Genomic DNA, 16,049 nt, shown 5'->3' with positions numbered 1-16,049 from the left:
TTTCCTATTTACTGCTCCGTGTTTCCCACTATAAACTCATTGAGAGCAGGAGCCTTGTTTTACTTATTGTTATATGCTGAGCATTTAGCAATGCTTAGTATATAGTGGGCTCTCGATACTACATGACTTGAATTACTTGTCACCCTGAAAGAAAATATGGCTGAAGAGAAAGGTGATGATAAAAAATTAAATAAGTCAACCACATGAAGAAGAAAAATGGAAAACAGTAAATCAATAGGGCTTTCCCAAATAACCCATAACAACTTTAGATAGCAGAATGAGGATGGCTGGTATGTATTGGGGCTATAGTAGAATGCTTTTAGAAGCAGGGGATAAGGTGAAGACAAAATTGCCCTCCTGAGAATAAAATCTATTATGTACCATAACAAAAGGTGACCATTTAAAATCACCAATCCTATGGATACAACCAGGTGTATCCTTAGTGAGTGAAGAATCTGATTAGATCCAAAGTTAATTGATTGTACCATCTGAATAGAAAAATACATTAACCAAATGCTAATAATCAACATGGAATCTAGAATATGGGCATATTTTTGCCAGTATTTTTCCATCATTGTGCCGGGGTGAAGGTGTTGTTCTTATGACCAACATGGGAAACTGTGACAGATGACACAGGATAGAAATTGAGAATGAGCTATGATCTTGGGCAAGATAAGTAACTTATCTAAATTAAAGTCTTCTTCTCTGTAAAATGGGATACGAATCACATTGTTTTAGGAATGTGGTTGTTTTAAGAATTAAGGGCAAAGAGCTCCCTTTTGTCATGTAAGGACATGGGGAGAAAATGGTCATCTGTGAACCAGAAAGTAGGTTCTAGTCAGACCCCAAAATTGCTGGCATCTTGATCTTAGACTTCCTAGCCTCCAGAATGTCAAGAAATTAGTTTTTATTGTTTATAAACTAAAAATGAAGAAAGAAAGAGAGAAAGGAAGGAAAGAAAGAATGAACAAAAAGCAACAATCTGATCTGTAATGTGATCTCTTTGGTGGGCTTGCCCAAGAAGCGGCTTAAATGATAAGCGAAGTCAATTATTCAAGCAGTATACCTGCCTTTGAATTTGGTAAACTTTTTTTTTTGTTTATAAATCTTACAGATTTAGTTTAGAGTAAGTTCCCTAAAGTCTGATAAACTCTGTTTAAACTGCTATAACCCAATGTCAAGAAAACAAAACAGACAATGAAGCTCTTGGTGATTCTACCATGATACTCTCAGCTGGGAGGCTTCCACTGGTAGGATCCAGACATCGTCCCTTCTCTTTGACAATTCTCTAAATATAACAGGACTTACATATCACACACATGTTTATGGGACTGTGTGCATAGATCTATTTACCTACCCTCTTACCCACCTCCCTACTTATCTATATCTGTGTGTACATGTTGCATATACGTGTACAGAGTGTATGTGTTAATAGTTTATAAAATGTCTTCACTTTATGATCTCAAGACATTCACAAAACATCTCTTTTCAGGGATACCATCTCCATTTTATAGCAAATGAAAGTGTCATTCCTCTTGCCCAGTGTTTTTCATCCTTTCCACTAATATGAATGGAGTTTCTCCTAAGTACCAGGCTCTGTTAGTGTTACCCAGACAGTAAGGGGCAGGACTCAGCCTAGATTCAGTGTTTCTCCTTCCCCCATCTACTGCTTCTAAGGCTATATATCATAGGAAATATGTAAAATTGAACTTCTGAGAGTATCATTAGGAAACTAAGAATGAGTTGAGGGGAGGGGAACAAAGGACCAGAGGGGTTTATGATAGAATGGTTGTTTGAAGCCACAGCAAATCCCAAACTAATAACTATCTATTTTGTTTCCAGTTTTTCAGTCAAGAAGGATAATCTTCCAACAGCCAAAGGGAGACCAAAGGTGCTTAAAAGGGAATTACACTCATAATAGATAAGGGAGAGAAAACAAGAGCTTCCGTTGTTTTAAATGCACCCAGGTCCAGACAAGTCCAAAAGCATGGAAGGAACTTATACACATCATTGAGAAACCCCTACTGGTAATCTCTGAAGAAACATGATCATTAAGAAAGATGTCAGGAGGCAGAAGATCATTAAAAAAAAAAAAAAAAAAAGGATGAAATCTATTTGTCAGTTCTTAATGTCAATTCCCGGAAAAATTCTTGCATTGACAATTAAACAAGCAGTTTAAAAGCACTTGGGAAAGGAAGCAGTCATTACATGAGTTAGCTTCGATTCGGTAAGAACAAGTCTGGCAAAACTAACCTCATTTTCTTTTTTTTTTTTTTTTTTGGATAGATTAAATGCATTTTTCCTTTGACCTGTATTCTACAGAAGTACTTCTTCATTACCCACTAATGTCTTAATTTAATCTTGTCATTCTGCTAGTAAATAGCCGAGCATGTACATACACGTCAGTGAACTGGTCTTACACTGTGAGCTTAACACGAGAGCCGGTGCACTGAGATGGAAGGTAACTCCAGCTGAGTAGCACCTAGAAAGCACCTCAGCAATTAGGCACTGTGCTAGGTGCTTTGGATGAAAGAGAAGTAAGACACAGTCCGTGTCTTTTAAATGTCTGCAGCCTGTTTAAGGGAAGATGGACAAAGATTAGTTTTTCTTTCCCTCCATGCTGGGCTCTCCAATAATTCCCATGGAAACAGTGGGCCATGCAGAAGAAGACACTGCAGAAGAAGAAAGCTGGGTTCTTTCTTTCTTGCCACCAGGAAACCTATTTTGTTCAAGTAGGAGGTGGCAAGGAGTTCAGAGGTATAGTTTACCCTGAGTCTTACCCAGGGGATGATTGACCGAAGTCAGTCAACTCACTCTGCTTCGGCAGTGATTGTTTTAAGGACAGGAAGGTCACCCCATTCAGGCTGAGGGGACCTGAGATAAAGACTGTGGGAGGCATGTGACAAATATATTCTTTCCTAAAACACAGAAGTTCAATGAGAAATCCTTTGTGCCTTTTCCCCACCTAATGCATTTGGTGAAACTGTGGTGTCTGGAGCACTAGCGGTGATTTTGTGAATATGAAGTCAACTGAGGCTCCTCACATCACTGAACCTCTGAGCCAGGACTGACAACTCCCTAACTCCAGACCTTTTATAAAATAAGACTCAAACAGCAAAACATCCTTTTGTTTAAGCCATTTTTAGACAGGTATTCAGTTACTTGACTAACTGAATTTAGTGATACACATAATTACTGTGTTATCTATTAGATCAGTATCTTTCAATAAAATAAGATTTCAAATGATATTTTAAAATAATATGATGAAAGATTTAGGAAATGGCTAAAAGTACATAATCACTCACGACTATTAATCTCCATAAATTCTCATTTTCATAAAGAAGCATGTATACATAGCATTTACAAAAACAACTTACATGTGATTAAAGAAAATTTAATCACAAATACCATGAAGCTTTTGGCATATTTTTTGTAAGATGTTAAGCAAAAATGTGTTAATTATATGCTAGCTATGATATGCAATCAACTTTTTTGCTTTCTCATTTACATATGTGTTAAAGAAACCTATACACCAACTATTCTGTCATTCTTAAAATAGCTAATTTCTTTCCGTACAAATGGCTTACAGAGAAAAATTTCTTGGTTCTCAAAATAATTATAATGGTATAACCTTATTTATATTTGTCATATTGAGATTAAAGTATGTTAACGAACCACAGATAACGTGTAATATGATATAATTACCTGGCTTGTGGCAAACCATAGCTGGTCCCTACTCCAACCCGAGGCAAACTATAGACAACTTTTTTTACTGTTGCTTGGTCAGGGAAATTAAACATAACCGAGGCTGTGGTAAGAAGAAAAAACATGATTTAGAAAACCACAGGAGAGCTAACCATCAATTTCAGAAATCATTTTCAAGTTCAAGTGCCTCTTATGATTTATTTGTAGAGGTAATGAATCTTCATGGAAAATCAGTTTTCTGTATAACTTTATCCATGAGAAATCTAGGATTAACATTTTTAATTAAGCAAATTAACTTTTACTTTTATTTTTGTTTTAATGAGGGCATATCAAAGAGAGAAATATAGCAGGGAAAAATGAAGACTGTATCACACCATGTAAATAAATAACATCCAAATATGAGCACATTTATTTCCAAATACTTAAGGGGCCTTACTTCGGTTTGCCATAAATACTTCCAAAGCAGTGTTTTGTAGAAGATAACGTCTTGAAAATACAGCTCGTATCTCGCTGAACATCCATTTTCCATGAAGTCCTTCAGTGTACGCAAGAACCTAAAATAAATCGTTTAAAGGGAAGGGTCAATCAGTAAAATGTGTGTCTAAGACTTAGTCTGACAATATCTTAGACAGTACTCTATAAAAGTCAGTAAATTAGGGATTACCTTCCTGAATTCATGATAGATCACAACACTGTCAATCATTTGATTCTGTATAGAGTATTTGCAAAATTTCTACCTTTCTAAATTTTCTTAGTTGCCTCATGAAGAAATGAAGGAGCAGAAAAATTATATGTTCAAATTCACCCTGTGACTCAAGACAGAAAATATATTCTATTTTCATCTAGTATATAATCAGGTGGACAAGGTAACCTGACGTATGCTGTTGGTTCTTTTCCAACATTTGTTTTGTTCCTTCATCCTCACTTAATGGAAGCTCAGTTAGCCCCAGTACCCATGTGGTCTATGCCAGTCAATGGATCATGGTTGGTCTGTGGCAGGGGTAGCAAGTATTTTTGGTAAATGGACAAATAGCAAATATTTTTAGATTTTAAAAGCCATATGGTCCCTACCACGACTACTCAGCTTTGCCATTATAGAGTGAAAGCAGTCACAGACAATGTATAAATGAATGGATGTGGCTGTGTTCCCATAAAACTTTATTTATAACAACAAGGGTGGCCTGAATTTGGTCCTGGGGTCAATCTGTCTGATCCACAGTCTAAGCCAATCATGGCGAAGGCGTGCTTTCTGAAATTCCCTTGAAACTAGAGGTGAGGACATTTGACCCAAAACTGGCTAATGAGAACAAAACCAGAGTCACTTAGGGATGTATCAGCTGATAAAATGAGTTATTCGTAGCTGGGACACTCTTTTCCCCTTCTTTCTTGGTTGGAGATATAATGGCAGAAACTGTAGCAGCAGTTGTATAACCATGAGAGGAAAGCCAAGAATTACAGCGAGACTGGCCTGAGCACTGAGTTAGTGAAACATGCTCAGCAACCCCCACATCTGCACTTCCTGTTACACGATATAGTTAAGTCCATACTCGATAAAGGCACTGCAGTCAAAAATGCAACAAATGCATTCCCTCCTGATACACTGATATATAGTCACTATACAAAACACATTTCTACTTGCATTACTATATATAATCTACTACATTTACATTTGCTTCGGTGAAATCAAAACCGGTTGAATTCTACGTGCATGATATTTCTTAAGCTTTGCAAACAAGTTATGAATTCCCTTTTTACATTTCTTTTCTCTAGAAAAAAAAATATGATCCTTTAGTCTTGCATATTTTGAAAATTCCATTTTCTAACTCCTTAATTCAGTTTTTGTCTTTCCCTAGATGCTAGAAAGTTTTGGAGGCAGTCAGACATCTATTTAAATCCTGAAATGTTTTGGAGCCAGGCAGACTCCTATTGAAATCTTGGCTCTGCTATGCAGCAGTTATAGGACCTTGGAAAAACTATTTAACTCCATCTGATTTTCATCATCTGAAAAACAGTGATAATACTACTATTATTGGTTGGTCTAAGCAGAGACAATGAACCTTAAGTGCATGGTCTTAGTTATTATTTAAGTCCTGTTTATAAGTTTATGGATCTTTATGGTTGAGCATAAAACGACAACAACTGTTGCTTTGACTTCTAATGTAAAACTATACATTTCACAAACGGGTTATAGTGACTTGCCACAATTTATATCAATAAGTTCTTAATCTGATGCAATGTTCTCCAGACTTGAATTTCACAGACTGGTATAATTTTTTTTTTTTAAAGATTTTATTTATTTATTTGACAGACAGAGATCACAAGTAGGCAGAGAGGCAGGCAGAGAAAGGAGGAAGCAGGCTCCCCGCTGAGCAGAGAGCCCGATGCGGGGCTCGATCCCAGGACTCGATCCCAGGACTCTGGGATTATGACCTGGGCCGAAGGGCGCCACCCAGGCGCCCCTGGTATAATTTTCTTTTTAATGGGAAGAGTACTGATACAAGATTGATAACTTTTTTTTGTCAAGCAGGGAAAATTTTAAGACAAATAAAACACCCAAAACAACAAAAACAATCTTCCATATGAACATTACTTTGCTAAAAAATGTAACTATTAAGGTCTTTTGAAAACCCAAACAGTACAATGATAGTTTTGAACAGTTTTGAAAACCCAAACAGTACCATCTCAGAAAAAAGGAGAGAGCTTTTCACAAAAGCTGTGTTGGCATTCTAGGAAAGGCATTGTGCCAGGAGGATGGGGACAAAAGACCACACACACACACCCTTCACTCACATGTTTACTTCTTTTCCTCTTTGGGAATGATGCAATGTATATTTGGTCTGTATTCCTTCCCATTATTTTACTTCTAGCAGACAGGTAGTTCACAAACACATGCAAACACGCAGGAGTTAGTCTGACTCCTTAAGCACTCCCTGTAACCCCAAAGCTGGTCTCACCGACTTTGCCGGTTATCACTTGATTGTTTTCCAGCCTCACGTTCACCCTCAATTGCTCGTTCTCTGAAAATAAATCCGTACCCTTTGTTTTTGCTTTGCTAACTGGCATGATGTTAAGCTTTGTCTAAAGGACACTGAAGACACACTGCATGGCAGACAAAGGGGTTTTCAGTGCTGGTGCTGGCGAGCTCACTCGGCAGCTTCCGGCAGAACCTGGGGCTTCTCTGGGGCCTGGCCCCTGCAGCGTGTGATGGCCAACTGCATCCAGCCACTTGAAGGTTTTTCCTGTACTACCCTCTGCCCCGGGCAGTTTTGTAGCAGAGTGCCTCTGGTTAGAACCCCTCCCAAGAACAGTTTCAACGACTCCCTCGAAGGTAGATTTCTGTAAAGTTCTGGAGCGCACAGCTCCAGCAAGTACCTGAGCAGAGTCCTGGAGTGACTTCTCCATCCTTCAGTGAGCTACAGCCCCGCCTTCCCCAGGGAGGCCTGGGGGGCCGCTTCCTTGGGTTCAGCGACAGCTCTAAGGGTAGAGGCTGCTCCTTTCCAATACCCTTCTTAGAATCCTTCAGGTTCTTTTTGTTTCTTACTAACCATTCTCTGTACTCTAATCTCCTGGTATAATTTATGATTATTCATTTAACACTTTCCCTGTTTAAGTTGCTATGCAGTTTTCCTCTCCTGATGGATCCAGGCTGATAGACTCAATCAGTTCTCCCTCCAGCTGGGGCCACGACAGTGCTCAGGGGCCCTCAGAAGCCAGAAAAAAGGGAAACTGAGATAGTTAGAGGAACTCAGGAAAGTCTGATGCCAAGAAGGAAAAGGAGAATAAAACTAAACGAAAATTATTTTGCTAGTAGCTAGTAAACAGGAATTTGGAAGCAAATTCCAAAAAGACAGATCCAAAGGTACAAAGCTATTTCGAGTAAGGGCGGGATCACCTGAGTTAAGTGTTCAGCCCTTACCACAGGGACTGTGGGAAGAAAAATTATTTATATACATAACTACTTACAACTTTATAAAAAATCTTCCTAATTATTTTACAGTAACCTATGTTATATTTAAGCTTTTGAAATCCTTAACGACAGGCTGATAAAAGATAATGCTCTAAACTGGTCATAATTCCCTGCCAGGAAATCCACGAGAGCCTAGAGTCCTCTTCTTTTTTTATAACAAACCACCTCCTGCTTTCCCTTCTCATTCCCGTCAAAACTGCATATGTGATAAAACTCTCCTAAAATACTGTATTTAAACATTTTTATATGCCCTCGTGTGAGGTGCCTTTCCAGGCAAGCAATGTGGAATCACCACAGCTAACCTCTACTGTCTCTTCTATTGTATCACTATTTTAATTCTTTGCATAGCACTTATTTATTTTTATTTATATTTTTTATTTTTTTTTCTCTGTCCTCCCCCGTCACGTGAAAGTTTTAAGAGAACGGGACTCTGTCTGTCGCATTTATGGCTCAATACATAGTGCCTAAAACAGTGCCTGGCGTCGGGTGCTCCATACACATTTGTTTGTTGAACAAATCAATAAGAAAAATGGACAGAGATAACAAATATGGGGAAGGCCACAAAGAAATCTTACAATGTGTGGGCATTTCTGACTTCTTGGCTGAACTGGAAAAGCTTTCTATTTTGGCCCACAGACGTCTCAGGTACTATCTTCATGGTGGGACCCACCAAGCATCTCTCCTGACATGAGATTTAGTTAAGCTCCGAAAAAATAAAATAGGATAACTGGTTTCTCTTCTGTGGTAGTCTAATTTTCACTCTTGGGGAACCCTAGACTCAGTTATACCCCATCCTGAAAGACAACGCTCCCTCACAAAAAGGAGTCCTTCACGCTGGAGGGATTAGGGGAACTCTTTAGGCTGCAGTATTTTGACTTCAGTTTATACACTGACATCTCTCACTTTAAAAAAAAAATGTGTACTGAGGTGTGTCACGGAATATCACCCGGCACCCCTCTTGAGCATCAGTTTTATTTGTGGTAAGGAACAAAATTTTTTGTCATGAAATTCCTACAGACAGGATGGAAAGTAAAATGGAAAACAATGATGTACTATCAAGATAAAACACCAGCATTCTGGTAAATTTTCATTACCATGGGCACCCTTAGACTACACCACAAACTCCATTGCTCTTCCCAGCTCGTGGGCAACGAGAAAGCCCGCACACTCAGCAGAGGGTACCCTAGTGCGATTTTTATGACACAACGCTGTGTGGTACGCAGAAGCTGTGGTAAAAGGTTCTGGGACCGGAGGCAGAATGACCTGTTAAGATACTACTTCAGGCAAGTGATGAAGGGTTTAATCAGTTTGTACTCATTTCAGAAATGTAAAGAAACATCATTTATAGTTGGTTACATATTGAGTTTACAGCACGTTTCTATAAAAATTTGGGCCTCAAGCCCAGGTCTGAAATATGACCTCAGACTATAAAACTGATTGTATTTTATTTATACTTTTACTAGTTACATTATGTTCCATAAGTTTCAGGACCTGCCATAATAACTCTTGAAGTTCTTCATCACAGCCCCTGATGTCTTTCTATACTACATAGAACTTGTACTTTCTATACTATACTACATACATACTTGTACTTTCATCTCTGAGGTTTGTGGCTTTTGTTTTCTTTCCTAAATCAGCCTTCCTGTATCATCTGGTCTGTCCCTGCCTGCTTCTCCAAATTATTTAATGTACTATGAAATCTAATCAACAGACACTAACTACCCCAATTCAGTTTTGTTTTCTGAAAATTGAATAAATGTAATTTTCAGGACGTCATATAGGTCATAAACAAGAATATGAGAGCATCTTGATCCCAAATCTTAGGGAACTTTGTGGTTTTTTTCTTAACTGACCACTGAACCAGATTGAGCCACCTGCTTACCATCCAAAAGAAGTGAAGGGAGAAAGAGTTCATGCTGCCTCATACCCTGAGGTCTGCTCTTTTCACTTAGACTCTGAGGTGCTCAGGAAGCAATTTATAAAACAAATGTAATAGAGAGCCCTTGTAAGCCATCTCACCCAAATGTGTGCTTAACACAGATTATTTGATGATCCTGTTGAAGAAAAATCGGGTTGCTGTGCACTCATGTGTAACAGACATGTATATGTTGTCAGAAACATGTATACGGTTGTCAAATCAGTTTTCTCTTTTCTCCCCCCCTTTTAAGGCAGCGAATATTGTGCAACCTAAAAAAGTACTTGTTTAGTGGTATCTGTGCTGATCTCCAATCATCGAACACATCTGTTAGAACAAATACTACAAATACTTTATTTTTTGAATACAAAAGATCTAAATTTTGCTGCAGGTTTTATTTTCTGTTAAGAATTGATGAAAATGTTGCGGAAGGCTGGATAGACATGCCCTTTCCAGCGTTCATGAGGTCGTCATATCTACCCGACTGGCACTTGCAGCTTAATTAAAGGGGTTTAGTACAACGTAAAGTAACAAGTCCCCATTACTTTTCGTAATTCCGTATACGTGTTCAGTGATGTGGGCTATAACAGATATATTCAAGATGGAATAGTTCATACGTAATTTCAGGTTTACATTCCTACGTGATGGTGCATGTTCTTTTCCCATCCACCAGCTGAATGGAGAGAATTCTAAAGCCTGGAAGTAAAGCCGAATCACAAGACGGAGGAAGCTTGCTTTCTATAATGGCTGGAGCGCAAGATCATCTTGGACTGCTAACTGCTGTGGGGGCACAAGGGGCGAGGGCGTAGGGAGCGGCAGTGACAGTGAGACCTCTAACTGATACTCTCCCCTCTGTTTCCGCAACAATGTCTTGGTGATGCTACTTCCTCATTAAAGGCACGGAGAAATAGGAGATATAAGAAATAATCAGACATGCATGGAAGGACTGACAGAGAAACACAACGGAACAGCCTCTTCTCAATGGGCAATGCAATAACCTTCCAAGAGATAAGTTAGGTACACACGATTTAACAGAATAAATGTCCAAATCCTCATTTTTTTTTAAAAGGATTTTATTTATTTATTTGAGAGAGAGAGTGAGGGAGAGCACAAGCCAGGGTAGGCAGTGGGAGAAGCAGGCTCCCCGTTTAGCAGGGAGCCTGACTCTAGACTGGATCCCAGGGGGACCATGACCTGAGCCGAAGGCAGATGCTGAACCTACTGAGCCACCCAGGCATCCCCAGATTCTCAACTTCTTAAAATCTATCTGTCTAAGATTGAGCCTATCAGGGAAGTACAGGTTCTCTTTCTCATATCGTTTCTCCCCATTGTCCTTTCCTATTTAAAAAAAAAAAATGTTGTGAAGAAGACTCTCTCTGGTATACTGCCTGAGGTCTGAGATTTGTTGAGGGGGAAAGAGCCTCGAATAAGGGTAAGTTAAAATACTGACAGAGAGGTTGAAAAGCGGATGTCCTCAATGACCAGATTTTAAAAAATCCTTTTGCAAATTCATGATTTCTCGATTCACTTTCAAAGAGTGAAGGTGGATCTAACGGAGCTGACAATGGAGAGATAATTAAAAGTAATTTTTGATTACAGATCACTGGGTGATTTTTAGCATACAACTTAGAAGCAGTACAAAAAATTATACTATATTTTTATATATAATATATATATTTATATTATATACTTATTATATATTATATATTTATATATAATATATATTTATATATATATTTTAATTATACTACGATAATAAAACCTCAATATTCTATTGATTTATGTGAACGAGATTTTCCAACATATCTACAAAAAAGAAAACTAAGAGGAGCTATAATATCGATCCTAGTATTGTCCTAGCGATATCCATATGTGGATATATTAACCGTTCATCTCAATCAGAGATCAATTTCCAACAGCATTTTATTTTTGTGCTTAATAATTATTTTCCAAAGTTCATAATATGTTTGTGTTCTTCTATGGTTGTAAGCTCATGTTATTTATAATAACTTATTCTAGAATATAACTGTTAAATATTTAAAATTTTATGATCTTAGAAATTTAAAAATTAAAACTCTAATTCATAAATGTATATACTTTCTGCAGATTCATATAATATAGTAAGTAATAAAAGGCTTTCAAGAATAAGATATCTTAGATAAATTTTGGGGAGGGAATCAAATGAAAATATGAGCTCAAAGAGAAAGAGGAATTACATAAAATGTTCATTTGAAAAAAGAGGATTCATGTATTTTAACCGACTGAGCCACCCAGGCGCCCCTTATTATTCGTGTATTTTAAAATGGGTGATGACAGTAATCAAATCACTAGTTTATTGGATAGATTTGATTGTACTGAATCCATCTGAAAAGTGACTATGTGAACCAGACTAACCCATTCGGAGAAATCCCCCTGGACGACCATCCTGTGACCTGAAACCTTCCTGAAAGCAGCCCCCACCCACATTCTTTCTTTTTGTTTAACCACACCCTTAAGTACCTCTCTGGGGCATAACGTTCTTGATCTGCACTGGAGATATGACTATCACATACACACCTCTTCTTAAAGATCTCCTCCTGGGTGGTCCCTCACCAGGTACTCCCAGCCTCTAGGGCTATAAAAACAGGTGTTAGAGGGTTGTGGGGTTGCAGATCTAGTCCTCTTGCGGCTGCCCAGGACACTCTCTGTAAGTTTCCTTGAGAAACCATTTCTCAGGAAGCTGTATTGTTGACCTTTTTCTTCAGTCTTAAGGCTTCTTTGGCCTTTGGAAGTCATTTATTAGCTATCTCCCCTTCATGAAACAGTGATACAACATTTTACTTTAAAATAGCATTATTTGGAACATGTGGGATATTACATCTTTTAAAAATGTTTGAACTTACGACAAGATTTAGATATAAACTTAAACTTGTGCAGGGCGGTTTTTTATATTGAAGTGTAGCTGACATACAATATTAGGTGGTATATAGTCCTGTGAATATTTTTTACACAATAAATAAGAAAAAAAAAGGGGGGGGGGAGGGACGATTGCAATAGACCAGTAAAGAGAATAAAGAATAAAGAAACCTTCAAATAGTTGATGGAACAGTCTCACTTTAGCCTCTTGCCCAATTAATAATGAAAATAATCATCAAAATAAAACTGTCAAGGGCAGGCAGCATAATCAGTAATATCTAGTACAGACTGAAACATTGATCACAGACTCAAATCTTTTTGTGAATTTTTTCCTGATGAAAAGAAATAATTTGGTAATATAAAATTGAAAATGGGGCAAACTGTATATGGCTTAACTCCGAAGTAAGGGAAAATGCTGAAGAAATTAATTTGGCAAATGAGGAATTACAGAAAATATATTCTCAATGAAAATGAAACAATAGATCCTATTACTCCTATAGTTCTGAGGTTAAATATTCATAAACACAGCTATTATCCATATGTGGATTAAAACAGCAGGACTGCAACATCCTCCAACTGGGGGAAATTTAGGCAGCCCATCCACAGAGAGCTTTTTATTTAATAACCTTGCTTTTGTTGTAATTCATCAATGCACATATCTGCCTATCCTAGATTTAAAGTCACCCGAGGGTCGGTCTTTCTTACTAGTTGCGAGAGCTCAGGTAAGTTAGTTACTTTTCAATTCTTTAGTTTACTTAAGATTTGGGGGAAATAATACCTTACCACACAGGATGATCATGGGAATTCAATGGAATAAATCTTTTAAAAAATGCTTGGTACAGTGCCTGGCACACAGGAAGTGCTAGACAAATCTAACTTACAATTACTGCCCATCAGACACAGACACACAGAGACACACAACATTGCCAGCAAGGCAGTAGAAAAACCAGACCACAGTAAACAAACTTATACTAAGCTGACAGGTCACAGCTCTTTTTCCTTAGTGGCAGCTGGTACCCTAGAAATTCTCCAGAATCACAGAGCTAAGCTCTCATGAGAAAGCCCAGCTGTTTGGGACATGGAGCTACCACCATCAGTAGTGACCATTCTCAGAGGCTTCTTCCTACCTTCTCTTCCTGTCTATGGGTGAGGAGGCCAGCCCTTTTCTACCAAGCCTGTCCTCATGATGTATTTTATTTACTTTCAGCGACTTTCATTGAGCAGAGATGTATCGATTGACCTTCATGAGCTGATGGTGAGCAAGAGGGGAGGAATCCTTCACCTCCCATAATTCATGGTCTGCTGGAGGATCAGACAGTGGGAAGAGGGGGAAAGAAAAGGGTCTCAAGCAGAAGGAATAACACGTATGTAAGTATGGTGCTTTGGGGAATGGGTCCAGGCTGTCTGGAACACATACTGTAAAGAGGAGAAAGGTGAAAAATATAATTAGAATAATGAAGATGGGCAAGGAACCAGGACATGGGGAAATATGTGATTCATGTTAGAGTTGAACTTGCAGTCTGCAAGAAACAGATAGTCCTTATTGTTAAACAAAGAGCTGAGATGATCAAATTTGCACTTGAAATCCCTGCTGTGGCTACAGGGTAGACGAAGTCCCAAATAATCTATGCGAACGTTATTTTATAGTCATTAGTAGAAAACCGTGAACTCTTTCAAAAAGAGTATTGTTTGTACCTGGCCAATAGTGTCTCATATCATGGCAAATACTTTTAAATTTCCTTATTTTATTCCATACACCCCGTAAACAGTTGGAGACTTCTTGAGGGTAGAGACTAGGTTGTATTCTATTTTTTATTCCTTACAGAATCTGCACACGGAAGGAACTCAATCAGTTTTTGTTGAAGAAAATATTGAAAATTTAATTTACAAACAAACTTTGAGTTGCAGCTGGAGTCCTCTGTGACTACTTCATCCTCAAATGCACATGCTCAAAATTACGGTAAAATTCTTGAAATTAAAAAACGATATTGGCAAGGTTGCTTCATTTTTGTCCTACTCATGAATGTCCCCATGTGTAACTATTATATATTTGGCTGTGTTTTCTCATTTTCTCAAATTTGGCAAACTCTAAAATCTTGTATTTGTCTCTCTGCTGTTATTTAACAAAGGGGAGGAATGGAGTAGCGGGAGGGAGAACTCTACACTGTTGGAAAGAAGCTTATTTCTGGCTTCTAGAATTTCCTTTCTTTTACATACTGGATATTTTAACTTCCCCTGTATTATTCTGCATGGTGGCAAGTTTTAAACTAGTTATATATATATATACATACATGTGCATCCACTTGTACGTATAGCCTGTCATATGTATGTGTGTGTGTATATCTAGTATTTATGTATCTATCTATCTATATATATCTATATGCAGATCTTCTGTTTTTTAGCTTTATTTTCTTCTATGTGAGATCATCTGGTTTTCTGGATTACAGGTTTTTCTTTGAATCTTTTTGGTAGTAGGGTCTGATTTGTGGATACTATTAGTTGTTAGCACAAATTGTTTTCCCTTTTTTCAAATATTTCACATTCAAGTTCTAGGTGCAGTCAGAAATGATACAAGATTAGATGGGGTATTTGTATTAGCTGCATGTTGCATTAGTGAAATCATTCTTAACTTGCAGAGTAGACATAAAGGAGAATTGCTTTTGACTGGAGATCTAATTATGCTATGAGAGAAATCTTTTAACAAATTAAAATAATTTTATTTAAAATTTTTTTATCATAATAGAGTTTATACATAAAAATCATATATACTTATGGTACACAATATTTAATAAGTGCTAACTACTATGATTAGTAGTTAAAAATTAGTAGTTAAAAAATTCCATATTTAGCCACAATGTGCATTATGCCTGGTTCTTCTTCCTTTTTTTTTTTTTTAAGATTTTATCTATTTATTTGACAGACAAAGATCACAAGTAGGCAGAGAGGCAGGCGGGGTGGGAGCGGGAAGCAGGCTCCCAGCAGAGCAGGGGGCCCGATGCAGGCGAGGCTCAATCCCAGGACCCTGGGACCATGACCCGAGCCGAAGGCAGAGGCTTTAACCCACTGAGCCACCCAGGCGCCCCTATGCCTGGTTCTTAAGTCCTAACCATCTTGAACACTTTTCAGCTCCCAAATGTACCATGTTCTGTCATGCTTCTGTGTCCTCGTACATGCTGTTTCTTTTGATTAACTCCTATTAATGACTGAGCTAGAAGAGCCTGCTGCTACCTCTGAGGACCCTGTACCCACCTATGACACGTGCCAGACCGTTACTACAATTGATGGTTTACTTGTCCGTGTCTCTTGCTAACCTGTGAGCTCACTGAGGGCAAAAATTCTGTATTTTTGACATCTCTGTATTTTTCATACTTAGCACAGAGCCCAGCACACAGCAATAATTTAACAGTAAGTAGTAATAACTTATAAATGCCTCTGTTGATCAATGTTTAGTAATACACATGTGTAGGAAAGTTATCATTTATATGGTCTACATGAATTAAAAAGCAGTCAGGTTAAGACAGTCTAGAGTGATTCCCAATTCATTATATATTGGACAGGACATGGAAA

At 38.0% G+C, this 16,049-nt stretch overlaps 1 protein-coding gene across 10 annotated transcripts in view; it reads right to left on the bottom strand.

Annotated features, from left to right (window-relative positions):
* The window catches only part of NBEA (neurobeachin), a 667,980-nt gene that overhangs the window by 107,925 nt on the left and 544,006 nt on the right, over positions 1-16,049 (bottom strand). For all 10 annotated transcript variants that reach the window (XM_044249587.1, XM_044249579.1, XM_044249580.1 and 7 more), the window contains 2 exons: positions 4,142-4,259; positions 3,706-3,808 (listed from right to left, as the gene is read on the bottom strand). In XM_044249587.1, the coding sequence (XP_044105522.1) occupies positions 3,706-3,808; positions 4,142-4,259 (221 nt within the window). The remainder of the gene's footprint in view (positions 1-3,705; positions 3,809-4,141; positions 4,260-16,049) is intronic.

This window comes from Neovison vison, chromosome 5 (assembly GCF_020171115.1).
Source record: "Neovison vison isolate M4711 chromosome 5, ASM_NN_V1, whole genome shotgun sequence".
Lineage (NCBI taxonomy): Eukaryota > Metazoa > Chordata > Mammalia > Carnivora > Mustelidae > Neogale > Neogale vison.
This window is presented reverse-complemented; position numbering and strand designations above follow the sequence as displayed.